At 41.7% G+C, this 22271-nt stretch overlaps 1 protein-coding gene across 3 annotated transcripts in view; it reads left to right on the top strand.

The window, feature by feature from the left end:
• Positions 1–22271, top strand: part of KIF18A (kinesin family member 18A) — a 74073-nt gene that overhangs the window by 29600 nt on the left and 22202 nt on the right. For all 3 annotated transcript variants that reach the window (XM_053282834.1, XM_053282832.1, XM_053282833.1), the window contains exons 10-13: positions 645–807; positions 3045–3209; positions 5201–5322; positions 8627–8865. In XM_053282834.1, coding sequence (XP_053138809.1) covers positions 645–807; positions 3045–3209; positions 5201–5322; positions 8627–8865 — 689 coding nt within the window. The remainder of the gene's footprint in view (positions 1–644; positions 808–3044; positions 3210–5200; positions 5323–8626; positions 8866–22271) is intronic.

Genomic DNA, 22271 nt, shown 5'->3' with positions numbered 1-22271 from the left:
ATATCTATAACAGCAACAACATTGACAATAAAATTCAGCCATCCCAGGTCCTTGGGAAGGACTCGATGACTGGATAAAACAAACTGGTCAATAACACCTGTCTGACTGTGTAATCAAAAATAATAATAAAATAGGCTCTACTCAGTAAGTTTCTAAGCAAATGCTATGTGGATCCTATGTGGATCCTATCTGTCTAAATCCCTGGCCTTGTGATTAAACTTGGAGTGAACAGCCTGAACAAGAATACACTGACTTGGGAATTTTCATCTATGGTGTATCACCTTGGATATATGTGGAAGTGAACAAGGTCTGACATAATCCTCCATATACCTTTTAGATCTAGGGCTAGATAGAACAACCTGTGCTAACCAGCCCAAGAAATTAGTCTGTTAATAAGCATCATTTTCATACATAATTTCAGTATCAGTTTTTGCAAAGATGTGGTCAATAATATACAATTGGCAGTATCTATATGCTGAGTGAACAAATTTCTACCTGAATATATACAGTGAGATGTTTATCCTTTTACACACCCCTGCAATATCTGAATGAGACATCAGTGTCTTAACCTCAGACAAAACTACTTTCTCTTTGAAGAGTGTTTATATAACTACATTGTCTTTTTTGTTTGTTTTCATGGGCAGGTTCAGAGAAATTTTGAAATGTGTGTTTGCAAATCGAGAGGAAATCAGGACAGAATATCTCAAATTGGAACTTCGACTTAAACAAAATGTCCTGAAAACCCATTATCAAAAATATTGCCACGAACAAATTGAAGTGATGTGTTCTCCACAGAGACTAGAAAAGGTAAGCAGTTTGTGCAATGGTTGTACTATGTAAAACTGTTAGATCCAACCAAAGGTACATGGTTCTAATACAGAGAGTCAGTCTAGATTCTGCAGTCCATGTAGAGGCTCTTAACTCCAATTTTAAATAGAAAATTCATCTTCTTAGACTTATTCTTTCTTTCTGTGCTAGCATTAGTCTGTGCTTCTTGGCTCACTGTTTGTTTTTCCATTCTCTGTCCTATCAGTAGAACCTGCTGTCTTCTACTTTGCTGTCTGGACATTCTTCCTTCTCGGCCCTCCCCATTCTCCATCTCTTTTCAGCATTGCTATTTCTGCCTCTTGGGCCTGTGCAAAGTAGTTTCCAGTCAAACAGACCTTTCACATCCCTTGCATAACCTGACCTTATTGGGCACCCTGCTAACTGGGCAAAGAGGCACCTTTTACCGTGGTGATTCTCTTTATTTAGCAGGGGGAGAGTAACTGGCCCTGTCCACCCCCAGCACAGTACTTCCAGTGACTGTTGCTGGTGTGTATCTTATGTTTCTTTTAGATTGTGAGCCCTTTGGGGACAGGGATCCATCTTATTTATTTATTATTTCTCTATGTAAACCGCCCTGAGCCATTTTTGGAAGGGCAGTATAGAAATCGAATTATTAGTATTAGTATTAGTATTATTAGTATGCTACTACTGCCCCATTCACCCTAGTGGTTGCAACATTTCACTACTTCATAACAGGAGTTCAATAACTGCAGCAAGTCGGTCTTGAGACGCCATCTCCACTTTTACTAAGTGTGTGAACAAGAGGTTTTGTCTTGCATCTTTATGTTTGATAGCCTTTTTACTTTTGATTTTTAATGTCTTGTTCTCTGTATATTGCTTTTCATATATTTTATTTTATTTATTTATTTAACATATTTTTATACGACCCAAAACTTCTGTCTCTGGGCAGTTTACAACAGAACACAATAGATGACCAAAAATATTATTATTATTACATTTATATTCCGCTCTTCCTCCAAGGAGCCCAGAGCGGTGTACTACATACTTGAGTTTCTTTCACAACAAGCCTGTGAGGTAGGTTAGTCTGAGAGAGAAGTGACTGGCCCAGAGTCACCCAGCTAGTTTTATGGCTGAATGGGGATTTGAACTCGCGTTTCCCCGGTCCTAGTCCAGCACTCTAACCACTACACCACGCTGGCTCTCTTTAACTAAAGATTAGTTAAAATAAATGACAGCAGAAAAATAAAACATTAGAACAATTGCAAAATTTTAAAACAGTGTTAAAACTATTAAAACAATATTTGATTAAAAGCCTGGGTGAACAGATGCGTCTTTAAAGATTTTTTTTTTTTAAAAAAATGTCAGAGATAGAGAGGCTCTTACTTCAATAGGGAGTGCATTCCAAAACTTTGGGGCAGCAGTGGAGAAGGCCTGTCCTTGAGTAGCCACCAGACGAGCCAGTGGCAACAGCAGACGGACCTTTCCACATTTAATTAATTAATTATTTTTCCGATATAAATAAATGATGTGACTCAAGCCACATGTGCACATATTACAACTCTCTTCATATGAAAGTTATATTTAAAGCCCTGCTGTAAAATTTTGTTCAACTTTCTCAAACATCTGTTTTCAATTTAGCTTAGTGATAGCTGCCTTAAGCTGAAGGTGAGAGATGTGGTGGTTGGTGGGGGTCCCCCCCTTTCCTGATGAACTAAGCATGAAGGGTTTTAAAAGCTGAACTACAAAAAAAATAGTATACTTATACTGGAAGCTTTCCCTTTTGAAAAACATTATGCCTAAGTGCCAAATTGCTTATCTGAACTTAGAGTTCAAAGAGCACTTTTGGGGCACATTCTCCAAAAGTAGCTGAAAAAATATTTGGCACACATATAGAACATGCATGCATCCACCTCTTTGTGTTCTGGCCAAAGACCTAAATAAATTATTTTAACTACCCTTATCACAAATGGATTGGAAGACTTGGAACAGAACTAAATGATACAGAGAATGTATGACCAGCAACTCCTTTTCCTCCTTCCCCAATAACATCTGGGTAAAAGAAAAAATTGAGAGTTTCTCAGACCCTAAAAACAGCAGCCAATGAGTTGGGGTGGGGAAAATGTGGTGATGTCAAATGATGTCCCGTATGTTTTACAAGATATTAATAGGGAAGAGGAAATCCCACACTTTGGGGTTCACCAAGTTCTGCGTGGAATCTTAAATTACTGTTTTATAAGATTAAACTTGTATTTTAGGCAACTGACAAACGAGATCACCGGCTCGCTTTACTTAAAACCCGTCGTCTGCAAATGGAGAACAAAAAGGAGGAGGAGATGAAACACTTTGAGGAGAATACTAATTGGTTACATCGGGTAGAAAATGAAATGCGCCTCCTAGGTCAAGATGGCCACATTCCTCAGGTAAACTGTTTCTCCCCCACCACCACAAAGATACTGCGCACTGGTCTAAGTTGAGAGCTGATAGTTTGCTCTACATTTCACTCAGTAACATTTTATTTGATCACACTGAAGCCCTCTTTAGGCACTTGGTTAAGTGTGGGTGCTTTAGCCAGGTAGAGCATCCATGACGGTGCACTATCAAGCCTTGCCCACATGCTAACCAGGAGCAGAGTTTGTCTGAGGATGCAAGTGCTATACTTGTGGGGTTGGGGCAACAGTATATCTGTGTAGGGAGTGGGGCTTCCTGGTACACAAATGTTCAGCTAATGCCTAAACCAGGCTTTCATGTGACCAAGCAATAGGATTCTGGGACTGAAAGGAGAAGTGAGGCATTGCATTGCCTGTTGCCTAGCTCAACTGGGCACCATCTTTCTGACAGGAAACAAAGTAAGTGTGTGTGTGTGAGGGGGAGCTTCAGTTGTAGCTTTTAGCCCAAACCACTCTCACCTGTAACTATTATAATTTCTTTTTATGAGCATTTTGTAGTTTGTGTTTTTCGCTACTTTGCTTTCGTCAATTTTCCCTTGAGAATAGTTCATGAAATATTTTTTAAAAGCAAAACTTTAACTGTTTTTAAGAATGGTGTGAGTATAATAGACCATTATAACTTTCTGTTGTGTGTTTGAATGTATGAAAAACAGGTGCTTCTCATATGAAAAATAAGAAGTAAGGCATGAAGAGAGTAAAGTGCTTTCCATTATTTAAAGAGAGGTACATTCAGAATGTACCTAGTGTTTAATGCCACTCAGATGTTAAAAGTAGGGATGTGCACTAATCAATTCTTTCAATTCGAGGTCAAATCAAATCAGCCAGACTTGTTTCAAGCCTGAATCTGACAAACCCACCCCGAGTGACCCAATTCAATTTGGATCCAAATCAAATCTGAATCCGAATTGATTTGTGAGGGCAAGAGGGTTCCGGGGGCAGCAGAGTAGGTTGTTATTATTTATTTTATTCTATTTCTATATTGCCCTTCCAAAAATGGCTCAGGGCGGTTTACACAGAGAAATAACAAATAAGATGGATGGATCCCTGTCCCCAAAGGGCTCACAGTCTAAAAAGAAACATAAGACAGACACCAGCAACAATCACTGGAGGTACTGTGCTTGGGGTGGATAGGGCCAGTTACTCTCCCCCTGCTAAATAAAGAGAATCACCACGTTAAAAGGTACCTCTTTGCAAAGTTAGCAGGGGTTGGGTGGTAGTGCCCAATGGGTGGCAGCTATCACCCAGATTTCAAAGAAATTGGCCAAGGGGGTGATTTTTTTTTAACAATTTTTTGAAGTTTGCATGTGTTTCCCCCGCCCTCCCCCCATAGGGAATAATGGAGATTTCAGCAGCCCCATAATTCTGCATGGGTGGTGTCAGGGTGGTCCAAAGTGTGTTGCGGTATAGTGTAGTTGGGGTGCCAACCCCCCAAACCACCAGTCCATGGGGTACTCGGTTCTGTTCTTTTCAATTTTTGAAGTGTTCTGAGTGGATTCTTTGGTCATTCATCATTCATTTTTGCACCAATGAATCCATTTTTTCGTACAGGCTGTCAGAATGTCTTTAATTGTGTGAAGGTGGGGTTCATCTGAACTGCCCTTCTATATGTGCTCCAAAACCCTGTTTAAACACGATTAAAGGACTCCCTGACAGCCCATGTGGACATCCTGCAGTGACATCAGGGCATGCATATTCTCAGTGTGTCTCCATCCTGATCATGTGTGCCACTGGATGATCGTCCCAACTGACCCTGTGTTGCTCTCTGGGCTGTCCAGGATTTGATGGTTCCATCTCACTTCTTCGGCTATTTTGTGGCATTGTCCAGACATCCCCAGTGCCTTATAAGGCGCTGAACCACATCTGCTATAAAAATAGATGGGTTTCATTGTTTTTTTCCAAAGTGCTGTACTGTATTATTGTAATGTACAAGTTTTGCTGTATTTGAATTCAATTTTTCCCCCAAGGAGCTCTGCAGAGATCTAAAATCCTGTCATTTGAAGTTGGAAGTTAAAGATTTGAAAACTCAAATTGAATACATGCGGACTCTAGCATCCCTCCAAGAACAGCAACATAAACAGACAGAAAAGTATGTCCAGGTGCCAGTGCCATATGTAAATATCTTTCATTTTTAGAGTTTACTTTTGATGTAGTATGTTTATCACTTCTCGACAAAAAAAATTGCAAAATGGTTTATGTAGAAAAAGGTAGTTTCTTGTCCCAAAAGGAGTCACAGTCTAAAAGGAAACGCAAAATAGATATTGGCAATAGCCACTGAGAGTAGGGGTATGCATGAACCACAGTTCGAGCACTGGTTCAGTGCCATGGGGAGTGGGAGCTTTAAGAAGAAAGAAGAGAGCATGTCTTTTATTTTATTATTTATTGTTAAATTTATATATCGCCTTTCACTGAAACAATCCCAAGGCGGTTCACAGAAAAATTAAAACAAGACTATAAAAGTACACAATTAAAATACTAAGCTGAAATATAAAAACCTGAATCTAACTAAAGATTTAAAATACAAGCATAAAGTAACCATACAAAATACAATATAAAAGAAGCAGCAGTAGAGACAATCATATAAAAGCCTGGATAAAAAGCCAAGAGTTAAAAATGCTTTCTAAAAACTGTGATGGAGACTAAGGAGCGAATATCCACTGGGAGAGCATTCCAGAACTGGGGGCAGCAACAGAGAAGGCCCTGTCCCGAGTGCACAACAGCCAAGCCTCCCTCATTATCGGAGCAGAGCCCCCTCAGATAACCTTGTCAAGCGGGCAGCAACCCTTGGGAACAGGCGGACCCTTAGGTATCCAAAGCCCAAACCATTAAGGGCTTTAAAGGCCAAAACCAGCACCTTGAATTGGACCTGGAAACAAACTGGTATCCAGTGCAGCTCTTTCAAAATGGGTGTGATGTGATCCCGGGGGCCCTTACTTGCTCTGCACCGCCCCATGCAGCTTCCAGCGCAAGCACCCACATGGCATCCACACATGTGTAGGAGCCATTTGCATGGTCAGCAACACCATGCTGACCACGCAAATGGCACCCACGCATAAGCCATGTGCGAGCTGGTGCCACGCAGAGGTACTGGGACGAGTGCCACCCCAGCAGGAAGCTGCATGTGGTGGCAGAAAGCAGGTAAGGACCTGCTCTCCTCTTTCTTAAGGCTCACTGCTACCCTCCCTGTGGTGCAGAACCAGTGCTTGAACGGTGGTTTGTGCACACCCCTGACTCAGAGGGAAGGCCATGATAGGTTTAATAGGGACAACTTCTAGACCCATCCTAAGCATAACTGAGTCCCTACTTTATTTTTGTAGATGTTGCAATTCTGCTAATTGCAAAATTGCATCCCAAAATCAGAACATTTTTGGGATGGTAAATGTCTCAAACATCACATTGGTTATCTACAACTAAGGAAAAAAAACCTTAAGCTATTACTATGGAAGGTAGAAGAAATAATACTGGATGAGACTCAAAGGGGCTTTTGTATACAGAAGAATGCTGACAGTTTTTACCCTGCAGTACCAGCCCTACGTACCTTTTACAGAATGCCAATGCAGAGGATCCCCTTAGGACAGGGATGTTTGGATGGGGGAATTGCGGTAGAAAGAGACGAGGGGTCCAATCGTGAAAATATCCTCCCAAGTGTGTGTGGGGGGGATGGATGTTGCTCCCATACCTTAAGTGGTGGTGGCATCATCTAAAAGCTAGAAATCATACAGAAAAAAACATCAGTTTGTTAGATTTGATATGTCTTCCCATCAAGGAAACACTGGGATAATTAGGACACTTCCATTAGAAAAAGGGACAGTTGCAAAATAAAATATTCAGTGGATGAAAATGTTAGATTTATTTATTCTTGCTACTTTCAGTTGTAGAACAAGTTACTTGGGGAAATTATGCTAGGAAAAGGTTGAAAACAATGCAAAGACCAGTAAGGGCACTGCCCCAAAGAAAGACTTGCCTCCATGACCAAGTCCTGCGCTCAGCATATGCTGTTCTGTTATGCCAAATGTGGAATGTGCATCCACATTGTGTTTCAGTATGTTCTGATGTGGCTGTTATTGACAAACTCTGTTTATGGTTAAATAATCCTAGTTTATTTGTGTATTTTTCCTCCCTCATGCTGAGATATAGATAGCTATAGATATACTGGGGTACAGAGAGGGAGAAGGAGAGAGTACATATATACATACACAGAGAGAGACACTCTTTTAAGGTTTGCCCAGACTGAAGAATTCTGTTTGAAGCCTGGCATCTCTATTGTTGTGCCAGCACCCCATCACCATGTTCCTTGAGAACTCCCATCACTACCAGAAGTCTCTGTTGTTCTTTTCTGAGTTAGTCTTTTCTGAGGCTGAAGAGTTCTCTTTGGAGCTTACTCTGCTCTGTTCTCTGTAGCAGTACATACAAGGAATTGTGCTTTAGAGATAATAGGGGAGATGACAATGTCGGGGAAAATGGGATCAAGGTGGCTCATAGAAGGGTTTGTGAGAGTTAACTATAATAAAATAGTCAAACGAGATAGCAGAAAAAGGAAAGGGTTGATGGAGGTGGAGGAGAAGAAAGAGCTGGAAGAGGGGATGATATTTTTAAAAATATTACAGAATAGAGGGGAATAGGTAAACCTTATTCATGTTATGTTCAGTGTACATGCATACAGAGCTGTACAGTTATTTACATGTTTATGTTCAACGTGCACAGAATAGTAAATTTCTTTTCTTTACCTTGCATTTGAGAAAGCCTGTACTCAGGTTCATTTTTAAAACAAATGTATGCATAGTCATTCACAGACAAACACGTACATACAAAGTACATAAACAAGAGATGCAAGTTTTGGGGTGGTACAGAAATATTTTAAATAAATAAAATACAACATAGCTCCTGGGTAAGACTACAATAGCAGGTGGTTTCAATTTAGCATTGTTGTTTTCTTCCAAGTCTTGTGAGGAGAGCAAGTAGTATAGAGCCACAAGACAGGGCTCAGGAGAGCATCAGTAATGCCCCTTCTCTTACTCCCTTCAAATCACTCCTGAAAATTCACTTTTTCTGTGAAGCCTTTGGCCCAACCTTTTAGTCCCCCATACTATATGGTAACCAAAATTATATATGTGTGCATAAAATAGTTAAACATTTCCCCCCACTCTATTCCTGCCCCCCACCCTGTTGTTTGCTTTCTCCCTTTTGTGTATTTTTAGACTAAGCTTATCATACAGGGACCTCATTCATTGCGTTATCATTCACATGGATGGTACTATATTCATAACAGTAGACAGGATATCCACAAGTGTGTGTTTTAAGTAAAACTTGCATGTTGTCAGCATACAATGTTGTTCTAAAGAGATTTGTAGCCATCTTTTTCTTTTTGTTTTTTTGTTTTGTTAACTCGGCAGAATACTAAGTGCTTCACTTCTAGTTCTAAGAAAGCAGTATGTAACTCTGAAAAATGCAGGGTTAGCAAATGGTGTCATTGAGGATGACTTCAAGGAATTTGAGCAGCTGATGCAGAGAGAGAAAGCTGTCGTTTGGGCTGACCAGATGGCTGAAGAAGAACCAAAACAAAATGAACAGCCAACTCTGTCTGATATCATGGCATTTCCACAACTTGTGAGCAATCGGAACACTCCTTGCTGTAAGTAAATACCTGTCTTGTGTTTAAAGTGTTGGATTTTCCACCAGAAACCGTCAGTTGAAGGATAGCTTTACAGTGTAGCTAAACCTAAATATTTGATTTAGCATTGTAGCAAAAAGAGCCCTTTCCTGGAATTTCTGCATCTTCATCTGAAAAGCATCAGCCGTACAAATAAGTTGTTTCTCGTACAGCAATTGCAAATTAAGAGTGGCAGTGACTTACAAAAACATCAGCAGCAGAAAAGCCGTTTTGAGTCTCTGCTCCATATAGGCTTGCTCCAGATCATCAAAGGAATGGGGAAATATTTACATTAAACTTTTGAGATGTGTACAAAGCAAGCTGTGTATAGTAAGGCTGTCATGTGATATTTGGAGAGCAGGGGCTGTCTTGGAATAGCAGTGCACTGCACATACATAAGGTGTTCTATAGACTGGAGTAATCCATTAGCTTCCTGCTGTCCTTTCTAGCGCAGTAAGCATCTCTTGCATGCCTATTCGATGACTATGCTGCACTTTTAGGATTTGTTCAACTTACTATTGGAAGAATATATTCTATAAGCAATTTCAATCATACATTGCAAGTATGGGTCCCACCGCTGCAATTAATTTAGGAAACACGGTTATCTGTGTATCATGTTGGGTTGAAAGTGTGAGAGCTAATGCTACCACTTGTGGACTGATTCCTCCTCGCAGTAGTAAGCTACTCCACGTGGTACAACTGCTGCTTTGTGGATGCTTCCTTCCCCAAGCACACGATGGCTGCCACATTTCTGATGAAAGCAGCTTGCAGCAGGAGCTGCAGTCTAGAGAGTGAGTTGAAGGAAAATGCTAAACAGTGACAGTAACTGACTTACACAGCCAATTGTATGGCAGGGAGCAGTGTGCCTCTTGCTGCTCTGGTCCTTCTCAGCCAGTGGTTTTCAAAGGATATTGGAGGGAACTCTGGGTTCTGTGTCTTATGGACGTTCTTCAGTAAGATAATCAGTATCTGCAGGAAAAACTCCCTGAAATCTTTCTATTGCTAATCTTCTCTAGATTAGCAATGGAAAGATTTCAGGGAGTTTTTCCTGCAGATACTGATTATCTTACTGAAGAACGTCCATAAGACACAGAACCCAGAGTTCCCTCCAATATCCTTTGAAAACCACTGGCTGAGAAGGACCAGAGCAGCAATAGCCCAACAGACCTGCCCTCCATATGAGCTGGCTGTGCACCCTGGAGCATAGCCCAGAATTTTCTATAGTAGTACAGGAGTTTGGTTGTAGAAAAGGTTCCCCAGATGTAGAACATTCTGAATACCACTATCCTAAACAAATTGCAAATGTTTTCAGGGGGAAAAAGAGCATGGAAAGCTGTGCTTAATAAATCTGCATGAAATATGACATAGATACGCTAGAAATTCCACTGTCTAAACCTGGATATGTGGAATTGCAGTGTTGTACAGAACTCAGAACAATTCAATAATTTGTTCCAGTTTTGCTTAAAAACACAACACAAAATATGGCGTCAATAACAGGAATTGACTCCTTAGCAAAATCACTTGAAGTGTACCAATTGTTAGGAAGATTTGACATATCTAAGATATTTTGTAAGAAATTTTTTCAGAAGACTTATACAGATCCCATTGCAACTTTTTAGTGCATTGATTTTTGGTACATAATCTGTTCAAGATGTTGGACAGGAAATGGAGTTTTGCACAGAGGCTAAAAAAAAAACAGTGGCCACCTGTTAAACAGTGGTCATTATTCCTTATTTAAAAATCCATATTTCATATGCAGCATAATTGCCTGGGCTTTACTTGTCAACATAACAGCAGTGCAGTTACATGTCTTGGCATTAGATTCTTGATTTTCAATCCATTTATGAATGAGGAGACAGTAACTATATATATATATATATATATGGAATATTTCAGAGGTTTTCCGAAATACTCTGTGTTTGGATAAATTAATTGGGTAATCATAACATTTTATTTACATTAAAGATGAAGTATGTATGCAGTGCCATTTAATAAAATAATGTGCATCTTGGGAGTTGAACAGGAAGGGTGTGTGCTAGCTCAGTTTGCTAGCATGTACAGTTTCCTGTTAGAGTGAAAGTGTTACTACTTTTAGAAGGACTAAAAGTGAATATTTCTGAAAGAGGGTTTTTGTTTTTTATGTTTGATTTGCTAATGCCTCTAGATCTGAATTGCAATTAGGCTCATAAATGCTACCTATACTATTTACTAATAAAATCCTCCACTATGAATTATTGGAAAACAGGGGCTTCCTTTTCAGAATGTCTAATATTTAGTGATAATCCTAATAATGGCACATTTTTATAATGCATGAAGTGGGTCAAATGTCATGTAGAAAGGAGGACCGAGTGGGGGCTTTCTGTCTGTCAGGGGGCGGCCCAAACTACACAAGATGTTAAATACATCAGCATATAGTGCCAGGAATATATTACGTTGTGGGTAGCAGCCACACGGGGGCCATGAGTCAGACTGGGACTGCAGCATAGAAGTTTGGGTGTGGTGTTTACTTTCACACTATTTTCCTGCTGAGGTAAAGGGTTTTATAGCTCTACTCTATAGTTGTGATATAAATCACAGCCCCCTGCAGCTGCTACTTACAAGTAAACATAAGTCTATCTCTACATGCAGACCCTTTTAATGTCATAAGAACATTCCTGCTGGATCGGGCCCAAGGCCAATCTAGTCCAGCATCCTGTTTCTCACAGTGGCCCACCAGATGCGAGTTCACTATAAATGGCAGAGAACTTGGAGGGAAGTCTCATATTGTACTAAAGCTCATCATGACATGAGACCAACCCCACATGCATGTAGAAGAGAAGACCTGGATAGTAGACCCTGATGTTGAGCTTTGGAGCATGCAGACCAAAGCATGATGAAGGATTACCTCTCCTATATAAAGGATGGGAGGAACTGTTTCTTTTTATCAGCTTTGCAGTAGGCCAGAAGCAGCAAGAGGGGCTCTTTCTGCCTGTTCCAAACCCCAGTGCAATTTGAGAACTCCCCTCCTTTCCTCAGGTCCTTTTGCATGTGCAGAGGAGTTAGATGAGGGAAGGTTCAGTGGCAAGTGCAAGTCATGTCTGGTTATTGAGGCAAGCCAAAGTTGTGGGGCCCTCTTTGCAGCACTCCAACAGCATGGCCAAATTAATGGAATCATTGGGAAGACCTACACTTCTCTTGCCTCCCCTGTACTACCACTGCCGTACAGTTTCTCCTCTGTTGAAATAGTTTCAAACTGATGCCAGATTCAGGTGGTCATTTGGCCCCTTTCTGGTGGTACTATCTTGAATAAGGCACTACCACACCAGAGAAATCAAACCAGATGCACTAGAAATCTGGTGCCATCTTGGATTCCTTTTCCCAACTTGTTGGAGGGGGATGGTATCTGAAGGAACGCGTATGTGAGGGTAATGAAGCAAGAGTTGTGAAATCATGGTCAAGTATTTATTTTTAAAAATAATGCATTAGAGCTGTAAAAGAGACTGTGTGTGTGTGTGTGTGTGTGTGTGTGTGTGTGTGTGTGTGTGTGTGTGTGTAACAATTAATTTAAATATTAAATTATGAAAACACAATATAGAAGAATATTTTTTCATGTAGTTGGTTTTCTTCCTCAGTACAGAGTCACTCCATCTGTCTTACTTACAGGTGAAGGAGAGTAGAGGCACTCTGGAGAAAGATGCAAGGCAGTAAATATTTGCTTCCAAAAGGGCTAGGAGAGGAATGCTGATTCCTACAGTGCTGGGGTGGGGGACAAGGAATCTTCCTATTTCCCTTTGCTATCAAATGACTCCCTGATGCAATATAACAGGTGGGCAGTTACCTATATCAGCATTCTGAGAATATTTCACAGCATTAGTCCATTAACATCAAATAATGGCAACTGAACAGTCAAATATCACTGGCTAGTATCTATACCCTAATCGGTTATGTCATGTTGATAATAATAATACAATACAATTGTGTATTTCAATGTGTGTTCACCTATACAACCCAACAGAACATCTTAACAATAAGAAAGTTGATTCTTGTTGCTGTTGATGTACTGCAGATGATTCCAAGAGGCAGCATGGGGTGGCAGATGAGCTACTAATTGCTGGAAACATTTTTTGAGCCTAGCCTATTTGTGAGTCGTAATCTTGCAGCTGTTTTCTGCAGTTACCCACATAGAGATTCCCAACACTTTAATACAGAACTGTTCCCACTTATTTTATAGAGAAGGAAGCATGTTAGTCACAATTTACACCAGGGGTAGGCAAGTAGGGCATTTCAACTCCTATAATTCTCAACCACAATAAGTTGTGGCTGGAGAAAATGAGAGTTCAACAACAGCTGGAGTGCATCAGGTTGACTACCCCTGATTTCAGTACTGGAAAGGAATGTTGGAAGCTGCTTTATACCAAGTCATACCATTGGTCCATCTAGTTCATTATTGTCTATGCTGACTGGCTGTGACTCCAAGGTTTCAGATGGAAGTCTCTCCCAGGCTTACCTGGAGATTTATTTATCAAACTTCTATACTACCCAAACTGCCAAAGTTTCGAACTACTTTTTAAGCTTGGGCAAGTGTGAAAAGCAGCTTGAAGAGGCTCAAGAAAAAACTACCAAAGCTTTCAATGAATGCACAATAGCTCTTCTGCATGATTATAGGGCCTTAAACTATTGCAGCCACTGTATTGCATTTTTATAAATGGGCCAGTTCACATGCACAACAGCCACTAAACATCAGGAAACATAGGAAGCTGCCATATACTGAGTCAGACCATAGGTCCATCTAGCTCAGTATTGTCTACACCAGTGTTTCTCAACCTTTTTGGAGTCAAGGACCGCTAAATTCCTCGTGCAGAGTTTCAAGGACCGCTACATTCTTCATGCGCAGTTTCCCAGAGCAGCAGTTAGTAAAGGGGTTTCAGGTTTGTCTGTCTTTCTATCTATCTATCTATCTATCTATCTATCTATCAGACTTCTATACTGCCCAAAACTTGCATCTCTGGGCAGTTTACAATTAAAATAATATAAGCATTAAAATCATTAAATTTGGAATCTTTTGCAAACATGGAATATTAGGGGTTCTCAGCTTTGGGTCCCCAGATGTTGGTGGCGAGGCAATGGTGCACTGGACCGTGCTTGGAAGGTTGCCTGGGTCCAAGAGCTGCTGCCGCTGTGCTTGCGCACCAGAGTGTAGCAGGTATTCCCCCATTCTCTCTCGCAGCGCACGCTTCTGTGCCCCCTCCCAATTCCCCTGCATGTGCCAATCACACCAGCCTGACTTTGGGGCCATGCAGCTCACGTGGTCCCACATGCTGCCCATGCATCACTGCGAGGCAAACCAAGGCAGCCCGCCTCCCTCCCTCCACTGCTTAGCCCTCACCGCGGTGTGATTTCGGCCAGAGGTTGTCCCCCGCGCCCAGTGAGGTCATAAAGGGGACTGCCGTCTTCCACTGGCAGTGCAGACCAGGGGGTTATAGGGGGCCGAGGGACCACAACGCCCCACCAATGCAAGAGGGAAACGGCGTTCCCTCTCAAGGTGCCTTGGCCGCAACAGGCAGCTGGTTTTAAATCGGTTGGGATTGGACACAAACCGTGCTGGGCATCAAATCCCCAGGATCACTTCATTCCAGTGCCATTCATCCAATGACCCTTTTGCATGAATGCACAAAATGGCCTCTTGCCTCTCCCCCACACCGCGCCGCCTCCCTCCGCCACTTAGCCCTCCTTGGTACGTGTGCTTGCTCCCCCTCCCAGAGGAAGGTCCACTTGCATTCCCTTTCTGTAAAGCCTGAGCCAAGGCGGCCCTCCTCCCTCCCTCCACTGCTTAGCCCTCACCACGGCATGATACCAGCCAGAGGTTCCACCCCCTGGTGAGGTCACAAAGGGGACCCCCGTCTTCCACCGGCGGTGCAGACCAGGTGGTTACAGGGGGCCAAGGGACCACAACACCCCACCGATGCAAGAGGGAAACAGGGTTTCCTCTCAAGGTGCCTCGGCCGCAACAGGCAGCTGGGTTTCAATCAATCAACCTTTGGCTGCAAATAATGAGCATGCAAGAACCAGCAGCCCTTCAAGTGGCGCCCACTGCCTTACCTTTTCCTCAATGCCCCCACGCCGCATACAGTTTGAAGTTGTAAAGATAAAGATAGCTGTAGGAAGATCTCAGCAGCATGTGGAGGCAAGGCGGAAGCAGGGTCCCGTGCCTCCATGATACTCCTCCTCTCCCTCTTCTGTGCCATGTGCAAAATTGAGGAAGTGAGTGCCTTGATTGCAGTTGTTGGGGGGGGGGGTTGACTCCCAGTCAGGGACCGGCACTCAACCCTTCGGGGACCGGCAGTGGTCCAGGGACCGGTGGTTGAGAAACTGTGGTCTACACAGACTAGCAGTGGTTTCTCCAGGCAGGAATCTCTCCTAGCCCTATTTTGGAGATGCCGGGGGGGGGGGGGGGACTTGAAACCTAGATGCTCTTTCCAGAGCAGCTAAATCCCCTAAGAGGAATATCTCACACATGTAGTCTCCCATTCATAAGCAAACAGCGCAGAACCCGCTTAGCTAAGGGGACAAGTCATGTTTGCTATCACAAGACCAGCTCTCCTCCCTTTTTTTTTCTTGCCTTCTAGCCCGCTGTCCCACAGCAGGCTGCACTGCTGCCCTCTCTGCCTCCAGCTCTTTCCCAAAACCCCAGTACCAAACGAGAAGAGCCCAGCTGAGGAGGCAGGGCCTCTGCTCTCGCCCGGCATTTGGCCTCTTAGCAGCTGCTGCTTCCCAGGCATAGGAGCCAAGTCCAGAGCTGCTCTCTCCCCACACAGGATGGCGGAGGCACTCGCAGCAGTGGTGGATTCCCTTCCAGGAAAGTGGCAGCTACAGCTGCAAGCTGGGCCTCTTCCTCCTCCGGCACTGGCGCTCTCGCTCTCTCTTGGCTTACCACCGGCCTCGTCCTCATGCAGGGTGGTGAGGAGGAGGTGGCCACCAAGGGGGCTCTGGCCTTGCTGGGCACCTGCGGGGAGAAGCAGGAACAAAGGCGCCAGGGCCACCTGCGCTGGCTGGAGCAAGCACGATTGGGGTGTGCCATCAAGGAGTACGCGTGGCAGGCAAGGGGCCCGATGTCTCCCCGGGTGAGCAGTGCATCTTTGTGGGGTTTCTCCTCACACCCCACAACAGAGTTATGTGCCCAGAGCTCTGAAACTGGCGAAGAAAGTAATTAGCCTAAATAAGAAAACAAGGTTTTCTCAAAGGTGAAGATAGGGCAGAGGACTGAGAAATTACAAGGTCCAGATTTTGAGCTGTGGCTTTTCAAAATGGAGATGCTCCTAAAAAGTCATGGAATCAACAGGGTCTTACATACAGAATGCCCTGTCAGAGAAGGAGATGAAAAACAGGCCTGGGACAGTGCAGATGATAAAGCCACTGGAATAATTTGTTTATCAGTGAGTGATTCTATACTGGTGCATTTAAAAAAACAAACACCATGCAAAGCACATGTGGGAGACTTTAAAGAAGCTATATGGAAAGAATGTCGGCTGTCTTCAAGGTGCATCAAGTTATAAAAATGTGTAAGAAGAAACTAAAAGATTATTTGAGTTTGGGGTGTGTAATAACCTGCTTGGAATACTTTAATCTGTGCAGAGACAATAGGCAGCAACTAAAGTCAAGTGAAGAAAATGTTCTAAAATTTATCAAAAGAACAAAAAGTGTGTTTTGTCTGTGGGAGTCCCAGACATATGAAGGCTCACTGTTCTCAAGACAAAGAATTTGCAACTAAAAGGGAGGTGATACTACATTTCAAGAGAAGTAAATCACCTAAGCACACAAAGAAAAATGCATGGAAGCATGGAGAGAATAAATTTGAACAATATAAAACATATGTTGCTATTACAGAGAAGAATATAAGAGCTAGTTCTACAAGATGTAATGCTGGTATTTCTATTGATTCAGACGCAACCAGCAATTTGATTAAAGAAGAAGATTTACTAAGTTGGACACAAATTATAAGGCTCCTATTTTTCTAGTGGATGGGAAGCAGGTGTTTGCTGAAGGCAAAGGTTCTACAAGGTTATACTGCAAACTGCAAAAAGGAGAAACAGTGAAACTAACTGAGGATGCATTGTTTAAACCCACACTTGAATCCAGTCTGCTGTCTGTTAAATATGCTACAGAGAAAGGTTATGAGGTGAAATTCAAAAGAAAACTATGTTTTCTCACAGATAAAAGTGAGCAACTAATGAAAGGGACTTTACAAGAGAATGACCTATTCAAAGTGGGTTGTATAAATGGCTAAAAGTGCAAGCAATGTTCACATAAAATATGTTTGAATTTATGGCATAGAAGAATGGGACACAGAGACCCCAGTGCAATACTTCAACTGGAGAAGGATAATCTAGCCATAGGCCTAAATATTTAAGTCACTGTAATGAAGGCTCCAAGTGTGCATCCTATGTTAGGGCAAAGGGAAATAAACCCACCTTCCCACAACGCAGAGAAAAAGACACAGCAATCTCAGTGATATTTGTGGGCCCATGCAGATCAATTCACCAGGAGGAAACAAGTATTTGTTATATATGATTATTCAGGATATTGATTGATTGATTAAGTGCTGTCAAGTCAGTGTCGACTCTTAGCGACCACATAGATAATTTCCAGGATATACATTTACTTATTTGATTTGTGAAAAGAACCAAGTACTTGAAAAATTGAAGACGTATATTACAAGAGTTTGTAATGAGTTTGGGAAGAAGCCTTGGATTCTAAGATCAGACAGTGGAGGGGAATACACAAGAAATGAAAACTGAATACCTGAAAAAGCAGGGCATTGAACATAAAATGACAATGCCATATACTCTAGAACAAAATGACGTTGGCAGAAAGAAAGAATTAGTCTTTAATAGAAATGGCCAGGTGCATGCTGCTGGATGTAGGACTACACAGTAAGTTCTGGGGAGAAGCAATTATTACTGCATTTTATCTACAAAACAGATTGCCTACCAACATTATAAAGGTAACACCATTTGAATTGTGGCATGGAAAGAAGCCTAACATGGAGCATATTAGAGGTTTTTGGCTCAAAAGCATATGCCTATGTGCCAAAGTTTTTAAAAGAACCAAATTCAACCACAGATGCGAGGAATGGATAGTTAGCTATGCCTCAGGATGTAAAGGGTATAGAATACTTGATCTTGCTACAGAAACCATAAAAATGTATCAAGTGATGCATTTTGATGGGGGGGGGGGGAAGCCAACTGCTGATGACGTTCCAGATATTAAACTAGACTTTCAGATACAAAAGGAGCTGGAACAAGAAAAATCAGAGAAAGAAGTTGATGCAATTATTGTGCCAACTAAGTATCCAGAACAAATGAAATCATTAAGGCTCAGTCCGAGATAAGGTGCTCAGCAAGAACCAACAAAGGTGTTTCAGCAAAAAGAGTCTCATATATTACTAGAGAAGAAGGTGTGCAAGAGCCTAGTACATGGGATGATATTGATAAAATGCCAGTTGTTGATAAGTGCTCAAGCAATGGAGGAGTGTTAGAAGTAAGAATTCTAAAGCATTGCTCTTAGCACCACAGTAACCTCTTTTGGTCACTAGAGGCATGATGAGTCATGTTAATAGGTCTCCCCTGTTTAATTAAGAGTCAGCTGGTCAGTTGCTGAGGGCTGGTGCCTGTTTGGGTATGTTGTTCTATGTGTCTCTCTGTCAGTATGTGATGTTTTAGTTTCTTAATAAATTATTTGGATTATTTATTTATTTATTTATTTTGAAAACCTATCGTCTCCAGATAATCTGTTGGGCTAAACTTCTTTACCACCAGAGCATACTCTATTCAATTGTGTGAGGACTTTAATGTTTCTCCTCACACCCCACAACAAATCTTACTCGGTGAGGGCGTGGCACTCCCTGAGTGGCACCAACCTGAAGTGCCTCTGTTACATATAAGCATGTCCAAAATCTCCAAGACTACCAGGGCTCAAATATACAAGTATGGCATATCTGCCACTCTCCAGATCAAAAGGGAAGGTAGACTAGAGGGAAGCAGGTAACAATTCACAATCAATGTTCTAGGAAAGAGCTAAGCTGGATGTTCCTCTAGTAAAGATGGCAGTGTGTGCTGTGAGAAGAAAGGCAGGAATATGTCTGGGATCTGATGATTCTATACAATTCTGTACAATACAGGATTAGGATTATAATTATCTAACTTTTTCATTGTCTTCCATACTTGTTGGCAGATACCATTTTGAAAGCACAATGGACAGGAAATGATCACAGTATTTTAAAACAATACCTTGTAAACAACTTCATACATCATTCTAGCAGAAAACATTAAAAATTAGAAAAATTTCCAGTTTCTCTCTCTAGGCTTGCGGGGGAAGTGTGTGTGTGTGTGTGTGTGTGTGTGTGTGTGTGTGTGTGTGTGTTTAGTGGAATCCAGTTTTCTTCTGGGGTTCCCCCCCCCCCCAGGCTTTCACATCTGTATTAGTAACCAAGCTTGTTGTGCCCTGGGGGTATTCAATCTAAAGTTACTGGAGTGAAGGTTAGCAAGGAGAAGATTTCAGGAGCTTAGATGTGAGTGAACTTGAGCAATAAATGCAGAAAGGGATATCTTTTTGTTCCATCACTCTTTCCCTGTATTTCTCTTTTACTGTAATCATATTTAAGATGGTTTTAGTTTTGTGAGGAATGAGCATGGCACTATCATTCAATAGATCCTTCTGGCCAATCTAAAATTTTTAGAACCATATCATTTTGCAAAATTCAGCTATCCAAATTGCAGTGCCCCTATATTTTAAAAAGAATAGCTGAATGTTGTTCAGTAAGCAGATTGTGTCAAACAATATTCCAAATAACTCAGAATAACTCATACAGTGGTCCCTCGACCTACAAACTACTCGACTTACGCTGTTTTCGAGGTACGAATGACAAAAAAGACCGGAAGTCGTTGCCGTTTTAGATGCGGCTTACTCGACCTACGAATTTTTAGATGCGGCTTCCTCGACTTATGAATGTTTTCAGACCTCCGTGGATGCGCTCTTCGACTTACGAAAATTTCGACCTCCGAACGTGCGTTCGGAACGGATTAACATCGTAAGTCGAGGGACCACTGTATTTAATTGTAACAGGAGATTTTAACGCTAGGATAGCAGCAGGTGACGTTTTGCTCTTTTCCAAATTTCATCAGCATCCCCCACCCTCTGATATTCCCGCCCCCCCTTACTTGTTAGGAAATCTAAGGATGTTGTGGGGAATTTTGCAGGTCTAAATCGTATTCAAACCTTTAGAAGACCTGATCTCCATTTACTAAATGGAACCCTTGCCCCAGATTACCCGGCAGAATATTTGCATTGGGCAGGACTTAAGCCATCTCTTCTGTATTATATGGCAGTTTCTAGAAACCTACTACCCTACCTTAAGGATTTTGGGGTTATTACATGTATTGAAAGCGACCATTCCCCTCTGCTTCTGTCGCTGGCATTCAATGAATTCTTCCGCTTAGAGGCTTGTCAGCCTCTTGCTGAGGAGATGGAAACGGGTTGGATTAGATCTAGATGGTCACCTGTTTTCCAACAATGTGTAGATAAAATAATCTCTTCTGAAGTAGTTGACCTACTTCAGACATTATCACGGGTTCCCAAAATGGTATAAGTTCCTCTTTAGTTGAATTATACAACCAATTGATTGCTCTCTTTACATCAGCTCTACTAGCAAAGAATCCAGCACCCTCAAAGGTTATTAAATACACTTCGTACACCTGGTTTGATCGGGAATGTTTGGAGGCTAAGAAAATGCCAGTGCCATAAATTGTATGACACAGGTACTTCTAACGTTGCACCATCGACTATAATAACTCTTAAGAATCAATATAAGACTCTGGTAAGAAACAAGAAATTACAGGCTAAAAGCGCTGAATGGGATGAACTTATTGCTGCCACCAAACTCAATTTTGGCGTCTAATTACAGGTTCTATAGGTAGGGTTTCTTCTTCACCTATATCTGTGATACCAGCTGAAATATGGGTATGACATTTTTCCAATTTATATAAAAACAAGGGACCCGATATTGCAATGGTAGATTATAATCCTAGTCAATTGCCAAATTGGGACCCAGTTACTGTTTCAGAAATCGAAGCACTAGTTAAAAACTGCAAGAAGGGAAAGGCCCCAGGACTTGATTGTATTATGACTGAATTTGTTAGTAATAACCTTGATTGGTGGGCTCCTCTCCTTGTTTCCCTTTTATTTACATAGATGCTTCTGCTATAATCCCGGAGGACTGGAGTGTTTCAATAATAGTACCACTTTACAAGAAAGGATTAGGGGAGAATCCAAAAATTACAGACCGATTAGTCTTCTTAGCGTTGTCAGCAAGTTATATGCCAGGCATCTTTTGAGGAAACTCCAGGATTGGTTGGATGATCAGTGTATCCTAATGGCTGAGCAAGCGGGGTTTCAAGAAGGCTTCTCTACAACTCATCAAGTATTTTCATTGCAATTTTTGGCTGAAAAATATTCCTTTAGACCTAAATCGTCCCTGTTTACTGCTTTTATAGACTTAAGGCAGCATTCGATTCTATATCTAGGGACAAACTCTGGTTGCAGTTAAAGGAATCATCTATAGACCGCTGTTGACTTTTACTAATTTACAATTTCCATCGTAATACCAGTCTCAGAGTACAATGCTCTAGAAAAGGGCACTATAAAGGAGTTCGGCAAGGATGCATCCTTGCCCCAGTCTTGTTTTAATTTTTACATAAACTCAATAGTTTTGCATTTTAATGATTTGGATTTGCACCCCCCAAAACTTGTTGGCAGACATGTTTCATTATTGTTCTATGCAGTTTTATCTCAAACCAGGATAGGTCTCAGTCGTGCTTTGACCTCTTTAGGTAAGTATACTGAGAAGGAGCTTTAGAGATCACTTATTCTAAGACCAAGATAATGGTGTTTTCAAAGCACCCCAAAATTTTTAAATGAACAATAAACGGGCATAGTATTGAACAGATTAAGGTTTTTAAGTATTTGGGGGTAGTATTTCACCAAACCGGAACACATAACGCCCATCTTGATTATATTTCCCAAGGTGCTCAACAGATAGCATATATAATTAAGTCCTATTACTCTAGGGGTGCCTCTTTCGTACCAGTGACTATAAAATTGTTGAAGGCCAAGATATATCCCCAAATTCTTTATGGGGAACAGATCGGTCCTCTGGAAAATTTCTCTCAGCTTGAAACAGTACAAACCAAATTCCTGAGGGCTATTTTTCAGGTACCCAGGGGTACAGCAAATACCGTCCTTCGTAGGGAAGCAGGGGTCACCACTCTGAAAGCAGAAGTATGGTTTTGCATAATTAAATTTTGGTTAAGCCTGCTCTTCTTTCTGGCTGGTCTCGCCCCTTTAGTGTTCAGACA

Source organism: Hemicordylus capensis, chromosome 1 (genome assembly GCF_027244095.1).
Source record: "Hemicordylus capensis ecotype Gifberg chromosome 1, rHemCap1.1.pri, whole genome shotgun sequence".
In the NCBI taxonomy this organism is placed as follows: domain Eukaryota; kingdom Metazoa; phylum Chordata; class Lepidosauria; order Squamata; family Cordylidae; genus Hemicordylus; species Hemicordylus capensis.
This window is presented reverse-complemented; position numbering and strand designations above follow the sequence as displayed.